The following is a 26,473-nucleotide window of genomic DNA, read 5'->3' on the forward strand; positions in this document are numbered from 1 at the left end:
GCCTCCGGAGTAGCTGGGACTACAGGCGCCGCCACCTCGCCCGGCTAGTTTTTTTTGTATTTTTTTAGTAGAGACGAGGTTTCATCGGGTTAGCCAGGATGGTCTCGATCTCCTGACCTCGTGATCTGCCCGTCTTGGCCTCCCAAAGTGCTGGGATTACAGGCTTGAGCCACCGCGCCCAGCCTTATCTGATATTTTACCTCAGTGTTTAAATATAATACACTGATACTGCTTGATTTCTTAATTTTAAGAGAATGTGTTGACTTCCTGACAAGGTAGATGTGGTTTTGGCTCTTCCTATTTCCACACTCTTCATCCTTCCCTTTCTACGCTTTGCTAACACATGGCATAGTTACAGCATAATTTCTGGTTAAATCAGAAGCCATTTTTTACAATATTACCAGTGCAAATATTGTTATCTGCCTTGACAGATTGTACATTTTACACAATCCTTTATTTTTCATGGAGTTGGTGATTGCCTTATTTCAGTTCGTTGCTTGTTATTCTATATACTTTGTTAATTTTTCCTACTACTCTGGCATCGGAGTCTTTTGCCTCACCTTAATAGATTCCAAACTTCCATTTCCATTTTTCCTCTGGAGACTTCCCACTCTGTGCTCCTCCCACTTTGGGGGCGCTGCTCTTCAGGCCTGCTGCACAGCTGTCTTTTTGTTAATTGTGGTAAAATATGCCTAACAACATTTATCTTAACCATTTTTACTTGTACATTCAGTACATACATAGTGTTAAGTACATTCATACTGTTGTGCAACCATCACCACCATCCATCTCCAGAACTCTTCTCATCTTGCAAAACTGAAATTCTGTACCCATGAAACAGTAATTCCCCATCCCCACCTCACCCTAGTTCCCGGCATCCACCATTCTTCTTTCTGTCTCTGTGAATTTGACAACTCTAGGTACTGCATAGAAGTGGAACCATGCAGTATATATGTCCTTTTGTGACTGGCTGATTTCACTTGGCATAATGTTCTCAAGGTTCATACATGTTGCAGCATGTGTCATATTTCCCTCCCTTTTTGTACACCTGTCTTTTGTACCTTCCTGCACTGCTCTCCTTCTTAGATCCACTTAGATCACTTTTATTCCACTTTCTTGCTTTGCCTGTCCATTTTGCTAGAGGTCCATAACCTCAAGTATCTTCTTAAATAAAGAGAATATGAGGCCAGGCACAGTGGCTCACTCCTATAAAACAGAGTGACTCTGTCTTTTCTCAAAGATCTACTCATGGCCACACAAGGCATCTCCTTGCTGTGTTAGGTATATCATCCTATGTCCTATTTCTTGTGGCATCGTTGAGCCTACAGCAGGACTCATTTTGAACTTCCACATGTGGCATTTTTTGAAAATTCTGTAGCTGTGGCAATACTGAGCTTGCATTTCCTCATAGTAGCCAAGTTATGGCTGCCCCCAGTAAAGGGAGATTTAGAGACAATGCTTGCAAAGTTCCTACCAATAAGTCTGGTGAAGCACTTACTCAACAAATAGAAGTTGTTCTTTTTTATGGGATTACAGTTATTCAAAGGTTCAGAATTTAAAAGTGTTCAGAAGAAAAGGGGAGCTAGAGCTGATATTTGTAGATTGGCTTGATTTTTTTTTTTTTTTTAAATACTATTGAGTTGCCATCCTTGGCAAGGAGCTTGTATGTACAGTGATAGCTGTAGATCCAAGCCAGTCTACAAATGTGTGTATAGCACCTGGTTATGAGCATGGAACCTGGACCTAGATTGCCTGGATTTGACTACTGGCTTTATCACTCTCAGGCTGACTTTTTTGTGTCTGTGTTTTCTCATCTCTAAAATGGGGATAATAATCGTACCAACATATCTTGAGTTTTGAGTTAATATATATGAACCAGCTTAGCATAGTATTAGGCACATACTAAACATTATATGAATGTTTGCTTATTATTTTTCAATAAGTTAATATGATAGGATCTCTTTACTCAGCATAATATTAGGCACATACTAAACATTATATGAATGTTTGCTTTTTATTTTTCAATAAGCTTATATGATAGGATCACTTACTCCTTGAGTACATTGTTTTCTTTGGGCTACAGAAGGCTCCCTGGTTGAAAGGACACATTTGTTTTCCTGGTTGTCATTCCGATTCTTTTTTTTTTTTTGAAATGGGGTCTCACTCTGTTGCTCAGGCTGAAGTGCAGTGGGGTGATCATAGCTCGTTTAACCTTGAACTCCTGGGCTCAAGGGATCCTCCTGGCTCAGCCTTACGAGCAGCTAGGACTACAAGCATGCATCACCACAATGGAATGATTTTGTTATTTTTCATAGACAGACAGAGTTTCATGATGTTGCCCAGGCTGGTCTCAAACTCCTTGCCCTCAAAGGATCTTCCTGCTGCTTGAGCTTGGGAGGTTGAGGCTGCAGTGAGCCACGACTGTATTACTACACTCTACAATGGTCAACAGAGTGAGACCCTGGGAAAAAAAAAAGATCCTCCTACCTTGGCCTCCCAAAGCACTGAGATTACAGGTGTGAGCTACTGTGCCTGGCCCTTGATTCTTCTTGTCAGTGCATGAGTCCTGGTTCAGGTATTGTGAAATCAAGTGATCATCCCACAGGAAACTGAAACTGAAACTGAGCCATCATTCTGGTACCTCAAGGACTCTGCAGGAAGACCCTAGGGGACTCTGCCAAGAACAAGTCTAGCCTGTTCTGAGTCTGTCTCTTTTTATGTATCTGTATCTCCTCCTGCCATCAACTTTCTTCCTCACCCTCTACCCCGAGTCTGTTCTCTCTCATGGCTGCTGCTTTCTCATGATTTCTCTTACTCCTTTGGTTTGCTCAGGACTCCAGTGGCCTCACTCTGCCTTATGACTTTTCAGTCCCAACCATCATGGCCAACTGCCTCACTTCTGATTTCCCAATTCAAATTCCCAAAAGTATGAGTCTGTATCGGCAAAGACTTTTGGTCTGGCAGCCTCCTGGACCAGTGGCTAATCTATAGACTGGTTACTCAAATAGTTGTCCTACCCTGGCTAGTAGGCAAGGAAAGCTAGGTAACAGCTACAAAATTCGACAGCCTAGGCCTTCTAGGATGGGTTCAGTAGGACACACGTGCTGGCATACATATGAAGAGAGTGAACGCCAGGCAAGTAGGCTGCTACAGTAGATAGGACCCATCCAGGGGTTTTCCAGAGAAGTAGAAGCAATAGGAGATATACATACAAGAGAACATTTAGTATGGGAATTGGTTCATATCGTTGTAGAAGAGTCCCATGACCTTCGGTCTGCAAGCTGGAGAACCAGGAAATCTGGTGGTGTAATTCAGTCCGAGTCTGAAGGTGTGAGAATCAGAGGAGCTAATGGTATAAAACTCCCAGTCCAAGACTGAAGGCCCGAAAACTGACGATGAGTCCCCAAGTCCAAAGCCAGGAGCACCAAGAGTTTTGATGTCTAAGGGCAGAAGATGGATGTCCCAACTTAAGAAGAGAAAGTAAAATCACCCTTCTTCTGCCTTTTTGTTCCTTTTCAGTCTTTAATGAATAGGATGATGCCTGTCCACGTTGGTGAGGGCAGATCTTCTATTGATTCAAATGCTAATCTGTCCTGGAAATGCCCTCACAGGCACACACAGAAATAATGTTTTTCCAAGCTATCTGGGCATCACTTAGCCCAGTAAAGTTGATCCATAAAAGTAACCGTCACCTATTTGCCATCTTTCATTTAAGCCCAGATACACAGACTGGCTATCTCAGCCATTCCTTGGGTAGCACATCCAAACCTGTTTCCTCTGAGTCTCTCTGTCTTGTGACAAATAGGTTTTGGAAGAAGTTGCCTGTGGTCACCCTGAACTTGTGCCTTTAAGATTCGGGCACACTGGCCAGGTGCAGTGGCTCATGCCTGTAATCCTAGCACTTGGGGAGGCTGAGGCGAGTGGATCACGAGGTCAGGAGTTCAAGACCAGCCAGGCCAAGATGGTGAAACCTCGTCTCTACTAAAAGTACAAAAAAAAAAAAAAATTAGCTGGGTGTGGTGGCCGGCGCCTGTAATCCCAGCTACTCGGGAGGCTGAGGCAGAGAACTGCCTGAACCCAGGAGACGGAGGTTGCAGTGAAGCCAGATCACGCCACTGCACTCCAGCCTGGGCGACACAGCAAGATTCCATCTCAAAAAAAAAAAAAAAAAAGAATGGCATGCCACCTATTCTGTGTGGCCTGCACATAATGCACTAATTCTTAATCCCTCGCTGATCCCAGTGTAAAGTGGAGACACCAGTACATACTCAGCCTCACAGGACTGACTGGTCAGGTCACTCATTCCCAGGCTCGCGGCCACCACTCACTGACAACTACAGACCGACTCTCTGCCACCCAGTTCAGGTGCCCAGATGCTAACGCCCCATATAGCCCAGCCCCCGGCATCCTCAGTCGCTCATACAGGTAACTGCTCGCTCCCTACCTCCATTCCCGGGGCTGCGGCGCCCCAAGCCCGGCGGTGTCTCAGCTTTCCCGGTCCCCGGCGGACGGTGGCCGGGGCGGGGGAGCGGGGGGGCGGCGCGGGTTTCCAGCCGGTGACGTTAGGCCGCTGCACGCCGGAAGTGGCAGCTGAACGGGGGCACTGAGGTGTCGGCCGGCGGGGCAGTGGCCCGGAGCGGGGGGCGGGGGCGTTGGTCATGTTTCCCTTCGGGCCTCATAGCCCTGGAGGGGACGGATCGGCCGGAGCCGGGGCTGAGGAGCCGGCGCCCCACGAGGGGCAGGCAGCAGCCACTAGGCCGCCCTCGCCGCTACATCCCGGGGCTGATGCGACCCATCCCCCTCCACCCGCCCGGAGCCCTCGCCGCCCCGGCGCCCCATCGCTGTCCCCGGCCCCGCGCTCCGGAGAGCTCGGGTTGCCCGGAGCTCCGGAGTCCTCGGCTGCCTCCGCCCAGGGAGAGCCGTCACCTCCCTCCCCTCCGCGCCGGCGGCCCGGGCCAGACTGCAAGGCCGAGAGCCGGGGCCGACACGGCCTCTGCGCGGGCCTGGGTGGCCCTGGCGCCAGGCTGTTCGGGTGGCTGAAAGAGCGCAGCCTGGGCCGCGGGCTGTTCGTGGACCCGGCGCGGGACAATTTTCGCACCATGACTAGCCTCTACGGTTCCATCCACCCCGCGGACTCGGTGTACCTCAGCACCCGCACCCACGGCGCCGTCTTCAACCTGGAGTACTCGCCCGACGGGTAAGCGCGGCCCCTCGGAGGGCGGGCGCCCGCCTCCGCCCGGCTCAGCTGCCAGCGGACGGCAGTCCTGGGCTCGCTCCTCTGGCCCGGGCCGAGGTTAGCAAGGCCGTTTGGGGCCGCTGGCCTTCGTGCCTCCTGGCACTTTCTGAAGCGCATTCTCGCCCCCTGGAACCCCCAGCCCAGCTTTTTGAGGCAGGAAGGCGGGGCCCCACTTGCTCGCCTTCAGGACTTGGGCTCCGTGAAGGAGAAATGCCCGAAGCCACACAGCGGACCTGTCAGAGCCAACCCACAACTAGGGCATTCTGGGACACAGTAGGTGCTCAGTAAATACATTTTGAATAAATGTCCACGTTCTCCCCATCCTAGGCTCGCGTTTTCCACCTAAACCTGTGTCGGGGTAGGAAGGCTGTAGATTCCTTGCACTCTGTACCTGAACTTGCCATGATGGGACAAGTGCGTCCTTTGCTCAAGGAAGATACAGTACTAAGACACTGTAGAGACGTGGCTCTCATGATTTGGGTCATTTGTGAAGTCTCCAGGCTAGACTACAGCCTTTTTCTTGGCTGATTAAATATTTATTGTATGGCTTTGGTTTAACAGGAAGTTTCCAAAATCGTATCTATTTAAAACTTTCTTGTCAGTACACAAGTCCGCCATCAAAAGAAAAAATTTGCACAGTTCCACCATGAGGTGACATAGTTAATGTAATTCTTATCCCATCAAAGCCTCTCGGTTGCTGGTTGTTTACCCAGGTGTTCATTCATTCATTCTCTCATTCGGCGTGTATTTGTTGAGCACTTGCTGTGTTCCAAATGCGGGAGTAACCGTGCTGAGCAAAACCAGCTAATGGCACTGTTTTCATTGAACCTGGGACTTAATGGTTCAACTAGATAGTAGACAGCCTTACTAAATAATGCATAAAATATATTTGTTAATTGAGATAAAGTCTTGAAGGAACCTGTTATGGACTCTGTGTTCACGGATTCCCTGAGGAAGTGACACCTAAATCAAAATCAAAAAAATGAGTAGGAAATAAATTAGTCAAGATAGGGTTGGTAAAGGGATAGAAGTATTTCAAATGGAGATGATTGGTATGTCAAAGGTCGTAGAAGGGCAGCATGTCATGTTACAGAAGGTTAAAAGAATAGGTTTACAAAGCAAAAAAAGTTTACTGAAGAAAGACCTAAAGTTGCTAAGGAAGGAGCAAAGGAATAGAAGCAGGAATTACTGTGCACAAGTAGACTCTCTTCCATTTCAGTGATGCAAGTGCTTCCTAATCACATGTGGTGCTGGGATCTCGGGGGTCTCAACAGCAATTGGTTGGAGCATGTAGTAGTGGATGCACACCTGAATAAGGTGGAAAACTGGTGAGAGGAGAAACTATTTTGCTGAAACTTATTCATGGAACCTCGCAGCCTCCTTCCTTCAGCCAAGCCCTATTCCTAAAGTTTCCCTCAAAACACTAACAGTCTGTTCTCAAATATTGAGTTTCTCTCTTCATATCCCGGCCCCTTTCCTCCCAGCCTCCTACCGATACTTTCAGGAATTCAGAGGTAGCTATTTCTACTTTTTGGATGTGGGATTTTAGGTGGGAGTATAATGAGAAGAACAGATTTTAGAGCTGTAAGAATAAGGGATATATTGCTTAAAGTTTTTGTTTGAATCTAGAATGCATTTTCTCATAACAGTTTTGTAAAAGGTGGTTAGGAACTCTTGCACTTAATTCAATAATTTTAAATTACACAATTAACATATATGCTCATTGTGTAAAACCTAGACAATAAATGAGCAAAAAATACCCTAAACATCGCTTATGATCCCAGAGATTAAATGGATATTTAAGGAAATTTTTACTTTGTGTATGTTTATTTTAATATAAACATGGAATCAGTGTTTTGTAGCTTGCTTTTTTCCTTACAGTATATTGTGAACTGCTTATGTTAATAAATATATTCCTACAACATTATTTAACATTTTTCATTAGTTTAAATAAAACCTCTTTGAACAAATATTTTGTATTTATATCTTTAGGATAAATCCCTAGAATGAGTTATTGTTATGAAGATTTTTATACCTATTGTTAAATTGCCCTCTGCAAAGATCATACTAATTCTCATTACTATATTCTGATTCCTACATTCTAGACACATATGGAAGTGCCTGTCTCCTCATACCCTTGGCAACACTGCATACTGCCATTCTTTTTCATCTTTATCAGGGTGATGAGTGGAAATACTTCAGTGTTTTAATTTTTCAGTCTTCTTACTTCATCTAGTATGCCCTACATTTGTGCAGGACTGAAAGTAATTTTACAGATAGATGACATATCTGTGTTAAAGGAGATAATTTATCATATCCTTCAGTTAAATATGAGTTAAATCAGCTTACCGGGTAGCTTAACCACTGTTACCTACAAGGACTTCTCAATACAGAGAAGGAGGGGGTGACACAGAATGTAAAAATTAAAATTATGAATTTAATAGAGACCAGAATATAAGGAATTTGGCAATAAAAAAGATAAAAGGACTAGAAGGTATTTTCTAAAGAATTCAAAAAATGTTTTAAGTGATAGAAACATTGTCAAAATAAGTGTATCACCTTCTAAAATGACATTTTGAAAAAGTAAAATTGATAATGTTAATAAATTATAGTATGTCAGACCCTGTCAAGCTGTCCTCCATGAGAACACATTAGGCACAGCTGTAGAGATAATTCACATATTGGAAAATAGAAGCAAAGAAACTAACTAGAATACAGACCTGGAAAACACAGACATTGAAAATATGAAAAGATTTAGTAACATAGAGCATAGAGAGAAAAAGCGTACCATATAGTTAGCCAGAGTTCCTAAAGAAAATAGTCCCAGTTTCTTCAGGAACTCTGGCTAACTATATGGTACGCTTATACCATATAAGCGTATCATATGGTATAAGGGAGACTATTTGAAGACATAATAGCTGAGAACTTTCCAGAATTGAAGAACGGCACCAAGCCATGATTTAAGAAGCCCAACAAACCCAAGCAAGAATTCTTTCTAGACCTATTGTAGTGAAACTGTGGGACAATAAATATAAAATCTTAAAAGATAGAGAAAAAAGGGGCAGGGTGCGGTGGCTCACACCTATAATCCCAGCACTTTGGGAGGCCAAGGTGGGCGGATCACCTGAGGTCAGGAGTTCGAGACCAGCCTGACCAACATGGAGAAACCCTGTCTCTACTAAAAATACAAAACTAGCTGGGCATGGTGGTGCATGCCTGTAATCCCAGCTACTCAGGAGGCTGAGGCAGGAGAATCGCTTGAACCTGGGAGGTGGAGGTTGCGGTGAGCCGAGATCGCGCCACTGCACTCCAGCCTGGGAAACAAGAGCAAAACTCCGTCTAGAAAAAAAAAAGAGAGAAAAAGGCCTCAAAGGAGTAACTATGAGAGTGATAGCCAATTAGTCATCAACCATAATATAAATCTAGAGACAGTGGTAATTATTTTCTATATGCCAGGAAAAAAACCTCAGTCTAGATTTATACCCAGCAAACACAGGTTATTTGTCCTTGCCAAGAACAAAGATGAAATAAATACATATTCAGACAAGCAAAGCTGAGTAAGTTTGCCAGCAGACCTTCAATAAAGGAATTCTAAGTTCAGAGAGAAGGAAATTGTTTTCAAACGGAAGGTCTGAGAAGCTAGCAGGAATGAAGAACAAAAAGTGTTAAATATGTATGCACATGTTAATCTGATAATGTCTTTTGGGATTAACAGAGGTGGAACAAAAATAGAAGACAATAATAGCATATAAATTATGAAGTGAGGCCGGGTGTGGTGGCTTATGCCTGTAATCCCAGTACTTTGGGAGGCCAAGGTGGGCGATCACTTGAGGTCAGGAGTGTGAGACCAGCCTGGCCAACCTGGTGAAACCCTGTCTCTACTAAAAACACAAAAAAATTAGCCAGGCGTGGTGGCATGCGCCTGTAAACTCAGCTACTTGGGAGGCTGAGGCAGGAGAATTGCTTGAACCTGGGAGGCAGAGGTTGCAGTGAGTGGAGATCACATCACCGCACGCCAGCCTGGGTGACAGAGCGAGACTCTGTCTCAAAGTAAAATAAAAATAAAGGATGAGGTGATATTGTAAGTTTTTATGTTTTTGGGGGGATAATTATATATGTTAACTTTAGGCTTTAATAGGTATTTAAAATTTTCAAGGAACCAAAAGACAAGAAAGATTATAATTTCCAGACTAGTACAAGAAAAAGTACGGAATGAGAAAAAAAATTCCAAAGGAAGGCAAGAAAGGAAAATAAAAAAAGACAAGGTATAATAAATAAAAAGCACAAAGAATAGCTGAAAATAAATCCAAACATTACTAGTTACAATAACTATAAGGTACTAAATATTCCAATAAAAGACAAAGAGTAGCTTGGCGCAGTGGCTCATGCCTATAATCCCAGCATTTTGGGAGGCCAAGGCAGATTGCTTGAGGCCAGGAGTTTGAGACCAGCCTGGGCAACATAGGGAGACCCTGTCTGTACAAAAAGTACAAAAATTAGCTGGTTGTGGTGATGTGCCCCTTTGTCCCAGCTACTCAGGTGGCTGAGGCAGGAGGATCATTTGAGCTTGGAAGGTAGAGGCTGCAGTGAGCCAGGATTGTGCCTCTGCACTCCAGCCTGGGCAACAGAGACCCTGTCTTGCAAAAAATTAAATAAATAAATAAATAAATAAATAAATAAAAGAACAGTACCTCTTAAAATCTTACTCTTAATGGCATTTATAGACTACATTCAGGCCTGCTATTCAGCTGATACTGGTTCAGCTGTAACGGTTGTTAAAATATTGATATATCCATAGTGGTTGAATAGTTACTGCCCCAAGCCTGTTAAGTGTCATCTTAATGCTTCATTGCCTTCCTTGGGACTTCCTTTAGTAACCAATTATATAGCAACTAAAGAGTTAAGAACTGGGACAGCAAGAGGCTGTCAACAAACATCTCACTGGAGAACTACAGGGCAGCACCCATTCTAATTATTCCTGACCCATGCCTGGCACCCTCCAACACACACAAAAAATCCATAGGCCCAGTGACCATCTGGCTTTCCTAAGAGTAGGGTTGCCTACTTTTCTCATGTCACTCTCACATGGCCCCTTTGGGAACTGCAGCCTTGGGAGATCCAGAAAGAAGAGAGCAGTCAAATGAGAGTAATAGTATTGTACTACTGCAGTTATCATCAAAATATATTAATTCTCTTGGCACAGTATACACTGCCATGGCAGGATAGAATCTACAGCAGATGATCGAGGCCTATGGGGATGGTTTATGGATGAATAACTTCTGGGATGCACATCCTTAGTTTTATCATTCTTGTTTAATTTCCCTATTATTTAGATAGGATAAGTGTGCCAACACCCAGTGAATACCTGCCTACAGTAGGCATTAATGACACTCACGTTATAAATGAAAATGACTACCAAAGTGCATCTTTTTCTCTCTACCAGACAAATTTAGTTGGGGGAATTAAGAAGCAGAAAGTTTATTAAATGAAGGTTCTATACCCTGGTGTATGCTCTTAACTGCCATGTTACATTACCTCTCACCTGGACTGAGGGATTAGGTTTAATATAATTAAGTATATCAATAAATTATTTTTGTGACTTATTAATACATTTAAACAAATATTGAATACATGAAACTAACAGCAAGCATTTGAAGGGCTAAAAACATTTTAAAATATACTTATTGTTACTTCAGCAAAAGCCAAAAAGAGGATTCAGCTCCCATAAATAATTCTGTTGATGTTAAGAGTGATTTCTTTTTTTTAGGCCAGGTGTGGCCGCTCACGCCTGTAATCTTAGCACTTTGGGAGGTTGAAGGTGGAGGACTGCTTTAGCTCGAGTTCGAGACCAGCTGGGGCAACACAGGGAGACCTTGTCTCTACAAAAAATTTTTAAAAAGAGTGATTTTTTTAAATGTTATCATGACTACAAGTTACTTAATGACTATAAATTTAATGTGGATATTCTTAGAAGGGCTTTATCTAGTTTCCTATGTCAATTCATGGTTCAGACAAGGGTATCTGTGTCAAATAAAAGATTATGCCTACAATTTAAAAAATTAAGAAATGATTGAAAATTACTAGAATTATTTAATGAACAATTTGAGCTACAATGGTTATCACTTGGTGAGCATTTTAATAATCTATATAGGTTAATTTATTTAGAAAATGTTTTTAAATTTTATTCATGTTAATTTATATTACCATTTAATTTTCTTTTTTTTTTTTTTTTGAGACAGAGTTTCACTCTTGTCGTCCAGGCTGGAGTGCAATGGTGCAATCTTGGCTCCCTGCAACCTCCAGCTCTCGGGTTCAAGCAATTCTCCTGCCTCAGCCTCCCAAGTAGCCGGGATTACAGGCATGCACCACCACGCTTGGCTAATTTTGTATTTTTAGTAGAGATGGGGTTTCAGCATGTTGGTCAGGCCGGTCTTGAACTCCTGACCTCAGGTGACCCACCCGCCTCAGCCTCCCAAAGAGCTGGGATTATAAGTGTGAACCACTGTGCCTGGCCTGAATTTTTAACCTTTTTGAATATCACACTTAACTGTACATAACAGCTGCTTCATCCTTATTTTTTTCAAACACAAAAGGAACATTTATAAAATTTTCACATATGAGACCACAAGTTTCAAAAGATTAGTATCATACTGAATACAGTTTCTCACTACACTGTGATCACTAGAAGTAAATAAAAAGATAACTAGCTGGCATGGTGGTTCATACCAGTGTTACCAGCACTTTGGGAGGCTGGGGCAGGTGGATCACTTGAGCCCGGGAGTTCAAGACCATCCCTACAAAAAATACAAAAATTAGCCATTTGTGGTGGCTCATGCCTATAGTCTCAGCTACTTGGGAGGCTGAGGTGGGAGGATAACTTGAACCCCGGAAGCAGAGGTTGCAGTGAGCCAAAATCATGCCACTGTACTCCAGCCTGGGCGACAGAATGAGATCCTGTCTCAAGAAAAATATTATATATATTATATAAAGCATATAATATATTATATAAAAACAATTTATATATTTATTATATTAGTCAAGAGACAAGTATAATTAAAAAGATAACCAGAGGCCTGGCACAGTGGCTCCCACTTGTAATCCCAGCACTTTGGAAGACTGAGGTGGGAGGATCTGCCAGGAGTTCAAGACCAGGCTGGGCAAGGAAGAGGGACTGTCTCTACAAAAGTTTAAAAATTAGCCTGGTGTGGTGGCATGTGCTTGTAGTCCTAGCTACCCAGGAAGCTGAGGCAGGACTGCTCAAGCTTGGGAGTTTGAGGTTGCCACTGCATTCCAGCCTGGGTGACAAATTGAGACTCTGTCTCAAAAAAACCAAAAAAACACACACCAAAAAAACTAGAAAAATCTCATACATTTTCAAAAAATTTGATAAATTCATGGGTCAAAGGGGAAATTATAATGGAAACTAGAAATGTTCAGAACGAAATGATAATGAAATCATATGTCTCAAAACTTGTGGGATACAAGCAAAGCTGTACTTAGTAGGAAAATTATAGTCTTTAATAAACTGAAAGGAAGATAAGAAAAATTAATGAGCTAAGAGTATTCATCTCAAGAAAGAGAATAGCAAAGTTATCTGCAAATAATAGGAAAATCAATCTAAAGAGAGCAGAAGGAAATACAGTAAAAAAAAAAAAAAGAAATTAGTGAAATTTTAAAAACCAATAGAAATACTGAACAGGGACAAAGTTTTGTCTTTGAAAACACTTATAAAAATGAAAAACATTCATGATACTGAGAAAATGCACAGACAATATTCAGAATAAAAAGGGGGACATAGATCGCCACTGTGACTCACACCTGTAATCCTAGCACTTTGGGAGGCCGTGGCAGGTGGATCACCTTAGGTCAGGAGTTCCAGACCAGCCTGGCTACAATGGCGAAGCCCTGACTCTACTAAAAATACAAAAATTAGTCAGGCGTGGTGATGGGGCCTGTCCCAGCTACTCGGGCTAGGCCTTAGAATCAGCTTGAATCCAGGAGGCGGAGGTTTGCAGTGAGCAGGGTGCTTTACCACTTCCAGCAGGCGACAAAATGAAACTGTCTCAAAAAAAAGGTAGTGAGGTAGGCGTGGTAGCGGTGGCCCATGCCTGTAATCCCAGCACTTTGGGAGGCCGGTGACTGGATCACCTGAGGTCAGGAGTTGAGACCAGCCTGGCCAGCATGGGTGAAAACTCCGTCTCTACTAAAAATACAAAAAATTAGCTGGGCATGGTGGCCAGCGTCTGTAATCCCAGCCACTCCCGGGAAGGCTGAGGCAGGAGAACTGCTTGAACCAGGCTGGAGGGTTGCAGTGGCCGAGATACAACACTATATCAGACTAGGCGGCAAACAAAACTCAGATCTTAAAAAACAAAAAGTTGGGGGGACAATTTTATATGCAAGAGGTAGATGGTTTGGACCAAACTTCCAACTGAGAATAATCAGAAAAGCTAGAGGAAATATTAAATATTTAATGTAAGATATAGAAAGCTTATGTTTGAGGGGATTAGAGCATTATCAGGGCAATGAAGATATTGCAGGGTCAAGTTCTACAAAATAGGAAAGCCAGTGATGTGAGCCCAGCATTTGAGCTCACTTTTCTGAGAGGCATCTGTCAATCTCAAAAGCAGCAGCAGCAATGAGGCTGAATGGTATTTCTTTTTTCTTTTTCTTTTTTCTTTCTTTCTTTTTTTTTTTGAGACGGAGTTTCAGTCTTGTTGCCCAGGCTGGAGGGCAATGGCGCGATCTCGGCTCATGGCAGCCTCCACCTTCCAGGTTCAAGCGATTCTCCTGCCTCAGCCTCCGGATTAGCTGGGATTACAGGCGCCCACCACCACGCCCGGCTGATTTTTGTATTTTTAGTAGAGACGGGCTTTCTCCATGTTGGTCAGGCTGGTCTCGACCTCCCGACCTCAGGTGATCCGCCCGCCTCGGCCTCCCAAAGTGCTGGGATTATAGGCGTGAGCCACTGCGCCTGGCCTCTGAATGGTATTTCAAATGGACTTATGGGTGGGATAGATGCGATTACAAGAATCGCAATTTAGGTTTGGCATTGAAACTCCTCTCCCCCCACCCAATATACCCTAGGACTAAGGGTGAATCAAGAATAGACGGTACTCATAGGGACTAAAGGTCAGCTTCGAATCATCTCATTCCCTAGGTAGATTAAGAAGACCTCAGATTGCCGGCACCTGTACTCTAGCTTACTTGCCATAATTAAATAGGAATCTTCTATGCAAGAAGAAAATATGCAGCTGAGTGCCCTGTCTTACACCTTTAATCCGAGTTCTTTGGGAGGCTGAGGAGGGAAGATTGATTGAGGCCAGGAGTTGAAGACCAGTCTAAGCAACACAGCCAGAGATCCCATCTCTGCAAAAAATTTAAAAATTAGCTGGGCAATATGGCGTGCGCCGGCCATCCTAGCTACTCTGGAGGCAGAGGTGGGAGGATTGTTTAAGCCCAGGTGTTTGAGGTTACAGTGAGCTATAATCACACCACTATACTTCAGCCTGGGTGACAGAGCAAGACCCTGTCTCTAAAGAAATTTTAAAAAAAGATAATATATCATTCAGTGCTTTAAATTATCCCTGTAATTTTTGTATACAGTGACGAGCACTCATACAAGGAGATTCATTGTCTGAAAAGCCAAGAAAATCAGCAAACAATAGAAATAGACCCACAGGAGATCTGACATTAAAACTATTTAATATGTTCAAAAAAAGTACAAAAATTAGCTGGTTGTGGTGACGTGCCCCTTTGTCCCAGCTACTGAGGTGGGACAATTATTAGATGGAGAAATTTAGCAGAGAACTAGAAGCTATAAAAAGAAAACCCTAGAACTAAAAAGTACAGTAACTGATAAAAACTCTGGATGATTTAACAGCAAACTGGACACAGCTGAAGGATTTGTGAACTTGAGAATAGATGAGAAAAAAATATACAGAATAAAGCTTAGATTTACCAAAATGGGACACAGACTGAGACATGTCGTAAAATACAGGGAAAAGATCTTATAAATATAAATGGAGTTTAGAAAGATATTAAAGAGAATGGAGATAAATCAATATTTGAACAGATAATGGATAAGTTTTAAAAATTAACAAAACACACTGTAGATTAAAGAAGGGCTATACATCTCAAGCAAGAGAAAGACAAAAAAAGTAGGCCAGGCATGGTGGTGCACCCCTGTAATCCCAGCACTTGTGGAGGCTGAGGTGGTTGGATCTCTTGAGCTTGGGAGTTTGAGACCAGCCCGGCCAACATAGGAAAACCCTGACTCTACAAAAAAATACAAACAAAAAAATTAGCCGGGTGTGGTGGCATGCGCCTGTGGTTCCAGCTACTCAGGAGGCTGAAGAAAGAGGATCATTTGAATCTGGGAGGTTGAGGCTGCAGTGAGCTGGGATTGCACCACTTCTTTCCAGCGCCACCACACTCCAAACCTTCTGAAACAACTGCTTCAAAAACAAAAAAACCTTCCAACTGCTTTAAAAACAAAAACAAAAATCCCTCCCAACTGCTTCGAAAACAAACAAACAAACAAAAAAAAAAAAGAAAGAAAGATAAAGCTACACTTAGCTACAAGCGTAAAGATGTTAAAACCAAAATAATACATATACATGCACAAAGACAATCTTAAAAGCAGCTAGAGGAAAGAGATGGATTACTTTCAAAGGAGGCTCAAAAAGACAGTTAATTTCACTGCAGAACAATGGAAGTCAAGAGACAAAGATATTTCCAGACAAATATTGAGATAATTTGCCACTATCAGGTCTACACAGAAACAGATAACAAAATTATTCTTTAGGAGGAAGGAAAAAGGTGGAAGACCAGAGGTACAGGAAATAATGAAAAGAACAAAAAGTAAATATGCTTGTAAATCAAAATGAATGTTAACTTTTTTTTTCTTTTTTTTAGACAGAGTCTTTCTCTGTCATCCAAGCTGGAGTGCAGTGGCATGAACACTGCTCACTGCTGCCTTGACTTCCCGGGCTCAAGTAATCCTCTTGCTTCTGCCATTTGTGTAGCTGGGACCACAGGCACACGCCCGCATGCCTGGTTAATTTTTTTATTTTTTGTAGAGACAAGGGGTCTCAGTTTGTTGTCCAGGCTGGGAATGGTATAAAACAATGAGAACTTTTAGTAGAGTATTAAATTTATATATAATTATACCTAAAAAATTAAATATTAGGAAGGGTTAAAGGAAGGTGAACTGAGCTAAGGTTCTTGCATCATCCAGGAAGTAATAATTTTGTACTTCACTTTAAAAAGTTGATGCATGACGTTAGCTCTTTAGATATTCGCTAAAAGAATAGTAAAAGAATATATTTAACATACTACATAGTGTATGGGGAGATATCAATAGCAAATATATATTCTTAGAGATGGGATATTGCACTGTTGCCCAGGCTGGAGTTCATTGGTGCTGTCACAGCTCACGGCAACCTCCAACTCCTGGGCTCAAGCAATCCTCCCGCCGTCTCCTGGGTAGCTAGGACTGCAGCCATAAGCCACTATGCCTGGCCATTTTATTTTTTTATAGAGATAGGGTCTCCATGTGTTGTGCAGGCTGATCTCCAACTCATGACCACAAGCTATCCTCCCGCCTTGGACTCCTAAAACACTAGGATTACAGGTATGGGCCAATGTGCCTGGCCAAAAAAATGTTTAAAGCAACTGAAAAGGGACATAGAACAGACAGGACAAATGGAAAGTAAATTGTAAGGTGACGGATTTCAACTCAAAGATTGCTAGTAGTTACATTAAATGTAATTTGAGACAATGATTGTCAGATCAGATTTTTGAAAACTGCTTACAAAAGACATACCTGAAATGTAAGGATACACAAAGTTTTAAAGTAAAACGATGTCAAGGCATACCATTGCTAGCATTAGCTAAATGAAAGTTGGTGTGCTGTGTTAATATCAGACAGCACAGAAAGCAAATTCATACAATTTCCAAGCATTGAGATTGAGCAATTTGTTTTTCAGGGAAATAAATAACTAGAAAATCTCTTTATTTTTGGAAATGCTCTTTTAAATAACTTGTGAGTCAAAGAAGAAATCACAGTATAAATTATAAAATAGTTGAAACTGAATGACGAAAACACTATCAAAATTTATGCAATTGCAGCTAAAGCCATGTATAGAGGAAAATCTTAGATCCCTAAATGCAGATATTAGAAAAGAAGAAAGGCTGAAAGTCAATAAGCTAAGTAAGCATCCATCTCAAGAACGCTGAAACAGAACAACAGATTATACCCAAAGAAGGTAAAAAGAAGGAATAGAGATCAGAGTGCAATTGAACCACTTTGAAACTGTTTGTCACTATCTTTTTTTCTTTTTTCTTTTTTTTTTTTTTTTTTGAGACAGAGGCTCACTCAGTCACCCAGGCTGAAGTGCAATGGCACGATCTCGGGTTACTGCAACCTCCGCCTCCCAGGTTCAAGCGATTCTCCTGCCTCAGCCTCCCAAGTAGCTGGACTTACAGGTGTGTGCCACCACACCAGCTTTTTTTTTTTTTTTTTTTTTTTGTATTTTTAGTAGACATGGGGTTTCACCATGTTGGCCAGCCTGGTCTCAAACTCCTGACCTTGTGATCCGCCTGCCTCGGCCTCCCAAAGTGTTGGGGTTACAGGCGTGAGCCACCGCGCCCAGCCTTCAATTTTTTTTTTTTTAAGAGACAGGGTCTTGCAGTGTTGCCAGGCTGGTCTCAAACTCCTGGGCTCAAGTGATCCTCCTGCCTCAGCCACCCAAAGTGCTGGAATTATAGGTGAGAGCCCCTGTGTCTGGCCATTAAAGTTTAAAAATAGAAACACAAGATATTGTGAACAACCTCATGCCAATAAAATTCTAAAGTTCAATGAAATAGGCTAATTCCTAGAAAAGTAGAAATTACCAAAACTGACATTAGTAAAAGATTAGAAAGCCCAAGTAGTACCGTAACCAATAATACTGCATCAGTAGTTAGGTCTATATGGCTTTACAGACTAGTACTACCAAATTTACAAGAAATAAATAATCCCAATTTACGTAAACTATTCCAGTGTATAAAATAACAAGGGCCAGTCTTAACTCATTCTGTGATGTTAGCATACACGTTATACCAAAATCTGACATGAATAGCACAAGAAAGCAAAATTACCATACAATTTCACTGAAGAATAAAGATAGAAAAATCATAAACAAAGTATTAGTCAACTGAATCTAGCAATGAGGTAAAAATAAAAGACTGATTTGAAATTAGAAAGTAAAGTAATGTAAACAACTACATTAATATATGAAAGGAAAAATATAGGAATATCTCAAGAAATGCTGAAAAATCTCTTATACAGTTTGACATATATTCATGAAAAGAAAGCTTAGCAAAATTGAAACAGAACTTTCCTTAATCTAATAGTAGGAATCTGCCCAAAAACCCTACAGCAAACATTGTACTTAATGATGAAATGTTGAATATATTCTTAAAGATCACGAAAAAGATGAATGCCTGCTATTAACATTTCTATTCAACATTGTTCTGAAAGTCCTAGTCAGTATAACAAGGAAAAAGAGAAGGAAACAGGTTTTTAAAAAGAAGAACAGGCTGGGCATGGTGGCTTATGCCTGTAATCCCAGCACTTTGGGAGGCCGAGGCGGGTGGATCACCTGAGGTCAGCAGTTCGAGACCAGCCTGGCCAACATGGTGAAACCTGTCTCTACTAATAATACAAAAATTAGCTGGGCATCGTGGCACACGCCTGTAGTCCCAGCTACTCAGGAGGCTGTGGCAGGAGAATCACTTGAACCTGGGAGGCAGAGGTTGCAGTGCGCTGAGATCACGCCACTGCACTCCAGCCTGGGCAACAAGCGTGGAATGCCGTCTCCAAACAAACAAACAAACAAACAAAAAAAACGAAGAACAAAGCAATTATTTTTAGATGGTATTATCAATCAAAACCCCCAAATAATAGAATAGTATGACTGATGGATAAATAATCAGTATTTAAAAATCAGTTACATTTCTGTATACCAGCAATAAGCAAAGTCAAAAAAATTTGTTTTTTGAGACAGGGTCTTGGTCAGCCAGGCAGGGGTGCAGTGGCATGATCATAGCTCACTACATCCTCAACCTCCCTGACTCAGCTGATCCTCCCACCTCAGCCACCCAAATAGCTGGGACTACAGATGTGCACCACCATGCCTGGCTAATTTTTAAATTTTTTGTAGAGACGAGGTCTCACTGTGTTGCACAGGCTGGTCTCAAACTCCTGAGCTCAAGTAATCTTTCCTCCTTGGTCTCCCAAAATTCTGGGATAACAAGAATAAGCCACTGTGTCCAGCATCAGCAAAAAGTTTAAAAGAACATTTATTCAAATATATTTTTAAAAAATCAAGTTCCCAGAAATAAGTTCAACAGAAGGTAGGCATGGGCTATATGGAGGAAACTATACAATTTTATTGAGAGAATTACAGAAGATTTAAATAAATGGAGATATATTAAGTTCATGGATTGGAAGATTCCATATTGTCAAGATAGCAGTTACATTACAACTTTTTGGGCCAGGCGCGGTGGCTCACGCCTGTAATCCCAGCACTTTGGGAGGCCGAGGTGGGTGCATCACCTGAGGTAAGGAGTTCGAGACCAGCCTGGCTAACATGGTGAAACCCCATTTCTACTAAAAATACAAAAAATTAGCTGGGCATGGTGGCACACGCCTGTAATCCCAGCTACTTGGGAGGCTGAGGCAGGAGAATGACTTGAACCCAGGAGGCAGAGGCTGCAGTGAGCTGAGATCATGCCACTGCACTGCAGCTTGGGCAACAAGAGCAAAACTCCATCTCAAAAAAACACAACACAACTTTTTGGTATTAATAGATTTAATATAATCTCAATTAACATCTGCACCTGGTGTGTGTGTGTGTGTGTGTGTGTGTGTGTGTGTGTGTACATAAATTGATACGTTGATTCTAAGCGTATAAGGATGGTCAAAGGTCCAAGATTTGCTCAGATACTCTAAGAAAATCTTTAATGTGTGGGAAAATGTGCATACTACTGTATAAGGTAAATCAAACTTGTATCATATAAATTCTACCCAAGTAATCTGTAAAGTCAGTGCATTTCAATAAAATTTCAACAAAACATTTTAGCAGAAGTTGACATGGTATATATAAAATTTACTTGAAGAGAAAGCATAGCATTAGCCAAGAAAAAGTGTTTGTAAAGCAAATGAGGGAGTCTTGCTTTGCCACATAACAAATATACCATAAACCTTGTAGAAATTAAGATAGTGTGGTGTTGCATAGAATACCAATATGGAGTCCAAGAACAAAACTTGTATGTAGTAAAGATGGCATTACAAACCAATGTAAATAAGATCAGCCTTGATATTGGGACAAATTGTATACCAGCAATAAACAAAGCAGTATGTATCTTTTAAACAAATACGTATCTTTTAAAAGATACATATCATACCATGTACAAAAATATACTATAGTTTGATTCAAGCAAAACAATAACTAACAGTTTTATAGATCCCTTTTATACAATGTTCAAGATTAAGAATCTCCCAGAGGTTGGCTTTGTGTGGTGGCTCACATCTATAATCCCAGCACTTTGGAAGGCTGAGGCAGGAGGATCACTTGAGGTTTGAGACCAGCCAGGGCAACATGGTGAAACCCTGTCTCCATTAAAAATACAAAAATTAGTTGGGTATGGTGGCGGTGCCTGTAATCCCAGTTACTCAGGAGGCTGAGGTAGGAGAATCGCTTGAACCAGGGAGGCAGAGGTTGCAGTGAACTGAGATCGTGCCACTGCACTTCAGCCTGGGTGACAGAGCAAGACTTCGTCTCAGAAAAAAAGAATCTCCCAGAGTCTGGGACTGGTGGCTCACGCCTGTAATCCCAGAGTTTTGGGAGGCTGATGTGGGAGGATCACTAGAGGCCAGGAATTTGAGACCAGCCTGAGCAATGGTAGTGCGATCCCATCTCCACCAAAAAAAAAAAAAAAAAAAGTCTCCCAGAATCATTGATTCACTACTTATGCACAAAAGGGAAAAATTTCATTTCAGGGTTCTTCTGACTTACAAAAAGAAATAGCTATTTATATGTCTTCAAAAATTACAAATATTAATTTGAGTATTTTTACTCCCAATGACTAGCATAAAAAATTTCAGATATTATTAAACTTTGAAGTTCAAATGTCTTAAAAAAGGGTTTATGCAGACAAGTCCATGATTACTAAATAGAGAAAAGATTTCAACGTTTTTGTTTTTTTGAGACAGAGTCTTACTCTGTCACTTAGGCTGGAGCGCAGTAGCATGATCTTGGCTCACTGCAACCTCCACCTCCTGGGTTCAAGTGATTCTCCTGCCTCAGCCTCCCAAGTAGCTGGGACTACAGGCGCCCACCACCACGCCCGACTAACTTTTTTTGAATTTTTAGTAGCGACAGGGTTTCACTATGTTGGCCAGGCTGGTCTCGAACTCTTGACCTTGTGATCCGCCCACCTCGGCCTCCCAAAGTGCTGGGATTACAGGCGTGAGCCACTGCACCCAGCCAAGATTTCAGTTTAACAGTTGTTTTTTAATCTCCCACTTTACCTAAAAAGTTTATTCCTAATAGAAAAGTTTTTGGCTATTTAAAATTCTATCTTATGTACATTCATCTTAGTTGTATAAAATACTCAGGATTTCATTTGCTAGAAATGAAATGAATCTGAAAGAGCAGCACCCACAAAACACTAATACTTAATCAAAATAAATAAAATACAATAGACTTTCACAAATCAAAATGAGGTTTATACAAGTTTTATAAAAATATAACTTTGCAGTGGGGAAGGCCTGAAACAAGAGACAAACCTAAAAAACCATGAATGAAAAGACCGATAAATTTGACTATGTTTAACTGGTCTGATAGGTTATATGCCAACTATTTTCCAGTGCATTTTATTGATAGTGATGAAGAAATATATAATTTGGTTGTATATGATTTTTCCCCTAAGTTGTCTCATCAATGCACATTTTTTGGCAACCACCTTTTTTATTTAAAAATATGTTTTTGAGTTCTTTCATATTCATATAAAGCCACCCCTTTCTTTTTAACTTCTCTACAGTATTTCAAAGTATTGTGTACCATGGCTTGTATAATCAGTCATTCCCTCTGTCATGTACATTGAAGATACTTGAAATTTCTCCTTTTTACAATGAAGCGTATCTTTATATGTCTCTTGGTATTTGTAAGTGATTAGTTCTCTAGATTAAATTACCAGAAAAAATTGCTGAGTCAAAACATATGCCCATTTTAAATTCTGATACTTTAGAGGTGCTGTTCAAACATAAGCTGTACCAGATTACACTCCACCATAATGTATGAGAGTACCATTTCCTACTACTATTGCCAACCACAGACAGTATCAATCTTTTAAACATTTGCTAACATGGGCAAAAAAAAAAGTTATTTACCTATAGCTTGTATCGTTATAAATGAGTGAACATCAATAACCAGTGAATGCTAGAAAACTAAACAAGATAAATGTGTCATTTACTTTCAGGTCAGTGCTGACAGTTGCTTGTGAACAAACTGAAGTTCTGCTTTTTGACCCTATATCTTCAAAGCACATAAAAACACTTTCTGAAGCTCATGAAGACTGTGTAAATAATATCAGGTTAGTATTATAGTGAAAAAGTGAACTTTATCAGTGTGGCCCAAAATATTCTGTTTTGGAAGTTAGTGAAGATGTGATGCCTTATCCAGCAGTGTTAGATGATCCACATTGTGAACTGTGAATCTAATCCCTTGTAAAACTAATCCTTTAATTACAAAACTTACTCTTAGCTATGTTGGTTTGGAATGTTTCTGAAATACATTTTTAACTTCTATATAATTTTACCTTTTCATATATTAGGGTCATCATTATGAACCTCAGCCATGTATTATGCTAGTCCTGTAATGCCTTTGTGCTAATCATCTGTGTAGAATGATGGCAGTCCCATTGCTTAGCACCTCTCACTTCCAACCCTCCACCCTCCAAATAAGGACTGTTAAGAGGAAAAAGTACATGCATAGACAATTTCTTTGTAGCATCATTGGAAGCTCCTTAATTTTTAATAATGTGGGAAGTGAATTATAATTGAGTAGTTTGGTGATAAGTATTCAGTTATTAAAATGATGGTCATAGAGACTACATAGCAACACAGACAAATGCTTGGCATGACACAGTTTAAAATTGTTATACAAATTATACAAATAGGAGATGATACAGGAGAAAAAGATTAAAAGGAAATATTTTAAAATTCTAACAGTATTAGAACGGATGGAATATGAGTAATTTTCTATTTTTTCTATGTAATGAGATATTACTTTTATAATTATTACTTTTAATTTTCTCAAAAAAGAAATATGGAAATTACTAGCCAAAGTAACATACTGGGTGTTGTGATGTAACTCCTATGCTCCAAACACATAGAACAATAAGTTAAATAGCACAAAAAACATAGCCAGATTCTGAACAACATAAACATCTTTGTGGGCCAGAAATGAAACACGGACACCAAGTTTTAAATAGGGCTGAAACCACAGCTGGCTTTCGGTCTAGCACTGAAATCTAGTAGTTTTGCTCCTGTCAGGTAAAAGGATTAAAAAGTGCTTAACTGTTTCATGCGAGGCAGGAACCAGAGCCAGAATCACTACATGAAGCCCGGGTTTGGTTAAAATATACGTCTTATTTATGAGAGGCTGAAAAGAGAAAAAAGCTATTCACTACCAGAGACTATAGGTTTCAGCTGATAAAGACACAGCCTCATCAATAGCTACCGAATGAAGCCACTTGCTGAGTCAGTAACTGAATGTGTATGTATGATATTTCCAATATCATTATTAAACTGGAGCCCCGAAATGTCATTATAAGGCCTAGTTGTGGACTGGGGGCCCAGATGGCCAAGTGGGAGAAACTCTGAAACCATTAAATAGGAGGAGAGAGAGAGAAATTAAAAACCTTTTCTACTCAAAAGAAACCTATAACTCAAATTCTAAAATTTATAAAGACATATAATGTTAACATCATAACAAAATCAACCACCAAAAACATTAATTTCTCTGGATGAAATTAATTTTATGGAGCAGTTCAACAAAGACTTTATTTTTAAAAGTAAATTATGTATTTATTTTTGACTAGGTAATAGATGCATGTAGTACAAAATTCAAAGGTACAAAAAGGTGAAAACAGTGTAAACAGTGAAAAGTAAGTCTATCTCCACCTCTTTCACCTAGCCACCCAGTTTCCCTCCCCAGAGGCAACCACTGTTACCCATTTCTTGCTGTCTTTTCTAGATAATTGTTGCATATACAAACATATATATATACACACACACACACTCACACATATGTACATTTTTATATAAATGGTAGCATTTACACATGCTATTATTTACCTTGCCTTTTTCACTTAATAACATGTTTAGAGATCATTTGATATTAATACCCATGGGACTACCTTATTATTTTTAACAGCTGCATGGTATTCCAATGATTGGGAGAAACTTTTAAGCCTTTTTAGGATGCTCAGAGAAATAAATTAAGAGATACTTTCCAATTAAAGAGAGCTTAAAGACTGAAACAAATAAAAGAGATTGAACAAGAAAAAGTCAATGTAGTAAAGAACTAGCTAGAACTCTTAGAAATTAAAAATGTCAGGCTGCCCAGAAATAAACCCAAATATTTACAGCCAACTGATCTTCGACAAAGCAAACAAAAACATAAAGTGGGGAAAGGACACCCTTTTCAACAAATGGTGCTGGGATAACTGGCTAGCCACAAGTAGGAGAATGTAACTGGATTCTCATCTCTCACTTTATACAAAAATCAACTCAAGATGGATTAAGGACTTAAACCTAAGACCTGAAACTATAAAAATTCTAGAAGATAACATTGAAAAACCCCTTCTAGACATTGGCTTAGGCAAGGATTTCATGACCCAAACCCCAAAAGCAATTGCAATAAAAATAAAGATAAATAACTGGGACCTAATTAAACTAAAGAGCTTTTGCATGGCGAAAGGAACAGTTGGCAAAGTAAACAGACAAGGGTGGGAGAAAATCTTCACAATCTATACATCTGACAAAGGACTAATATCCAGAATCTACAACAAACTCAAATGAGTAAGAAAAAAAACAATCAATCCCATCAAAAAGTGGGCTAAGGAAATGAATAGACAATTCTTAGAAGAAGAATTCTTCATATGGCCAACAAACATAGGAAAAAATGTTCAACATCACTAATGATCAGGGATATGCAAATCAAAACCACAATGCGATACCACCTTACTCCTGTGAGAATGGCCATAATCAAAGAATCAAAAAACAGTAGATGTTGGCGGGGATGCAGTGATCAGGGAACACTTCTACAATGCTGGTGGGAATGTAAACTAGTACAGCCACTATGGAAAACAGTGGGGAGATTCCTTAAAGAACTAAAAGTAGAACTACCATTTGATCCAGCAATTTCACTCCTGGGTATCTACCCAGAGGAAAAGAAGTCATTATTTGAAAAAGTTCCTTATACACACATGTTTATAGCAGCACAAGTCACAATAGCAAAATCATGGAACCAACCCAAATGCCCGTTAATCAATGAGTGGATAAAGAAACTGTGGTATATATATACACGTTGGAATACTACTCAGCCATAAAAAGGAATGAGTTAACAGCATTTGCAATGACCTGGATGAGACTGGAGACTATTTTTAAGCGAAGTAACTCAGAAATGGAAAACCAAACATCACAGGTTTCCACTGATAAGTGGGACCTAAGCTATGAGGACATAAAGGCATAAGAATGATACAACAGACTTTGGGGACTTGAGGGGAAGAGTGGGGGGTTGGGCAAGTGATAAAAGACAACAAATATGGTGCAGTGTATACTGCTTGGGTGATGGTTGCACCAGGGTCTCACAGATCCCCACTAAAGAACTTACTCATGGGGGGGCGGAGCAAGATGGCCAAATAGGAACAGCTCCAGTCTCCAGCTCCCAGCGCGAGCAACACAGAAGACAGGTGATTTCTGCATTTTCAACTGAGGTACTGGGTTCATCTCACTAGGGAGTGCCGGACAATCGGTGCTGGTTAGCTGTTGCAGCCCGACCAGCCAGAGGTGAAGCAGGGCAAGGCATCGCCTCACCTGGGAATCGCAAGGGGGAAGGGAATCCCTTTTCCTAGTCAGGGGAACTCAGACACACAACACCTGGAAAATCGGGTAACTCCCAC

General features: G+C 40.8%; 2 protein-coding genes across 6 annotated transcripts in view; one reads left to right on the forward strand and one right to left on the reverse strand.

Annotated features, from left to right (window-relative positions):
• The window catches only part of EXOSC3 (exosome component 3), a 36,889-nt gene extending 32,223 nt beyond the window's left edge, over positions 1 to 4,666 (reverse strand). The window contains exon 1 of the mRNA XM_009188472.3: positions 4,445 to 4,666. Within this exon, the coding sequence (XP_009186736.1) occupies positions 4,445 to 4,660 (216 nt within the window). The 5' untranslated portion in view covers positions 4,661 to 4,666. The remainder of the gene's footprint in view (positions 1 to 4,444) is intronic.
• Positions 4,558 to 26,473, forward strand: part of DCAF10 (DDB1 and CUL4 associated factor 10) — a 64,967-nt gene continuing 43,051 nt past the window's right edge. For all 5 annotated transcript variants that reach the window (XR_002517513.2, XR_002517514.2, XR_002517515.2 and 2 more), the window contains exons 1-2: positions 4,558 to 5,197; positions 22,766 to 22,879. Coding sequence is in view for 2 of the 5 variants with exons in the window: in XM_003911478.4 (XP_003911527.4) it covers positions 4,659 to 5,197; positions 22,766 to 22,879 (653 nt within the window). In the remaining 3 variants the exon portion in view is untranslated. The remainder of the gene's footprint in view (positions 5,198 to 22,765; positions 22,880 to 26,473) is intronic.

Source organism: Papio anubis, chromosome 13, assembly GCF_008728515.1.
Source record: "Papio anubis isolate 15944 chromosome 13, Panubis1.0, whole genome shotgun sequence".
NCBI lineage: Eukaryota > Metazoa > Chordata > Mammalia > Primates > Cercopithecidae > Papio > Papio anubis.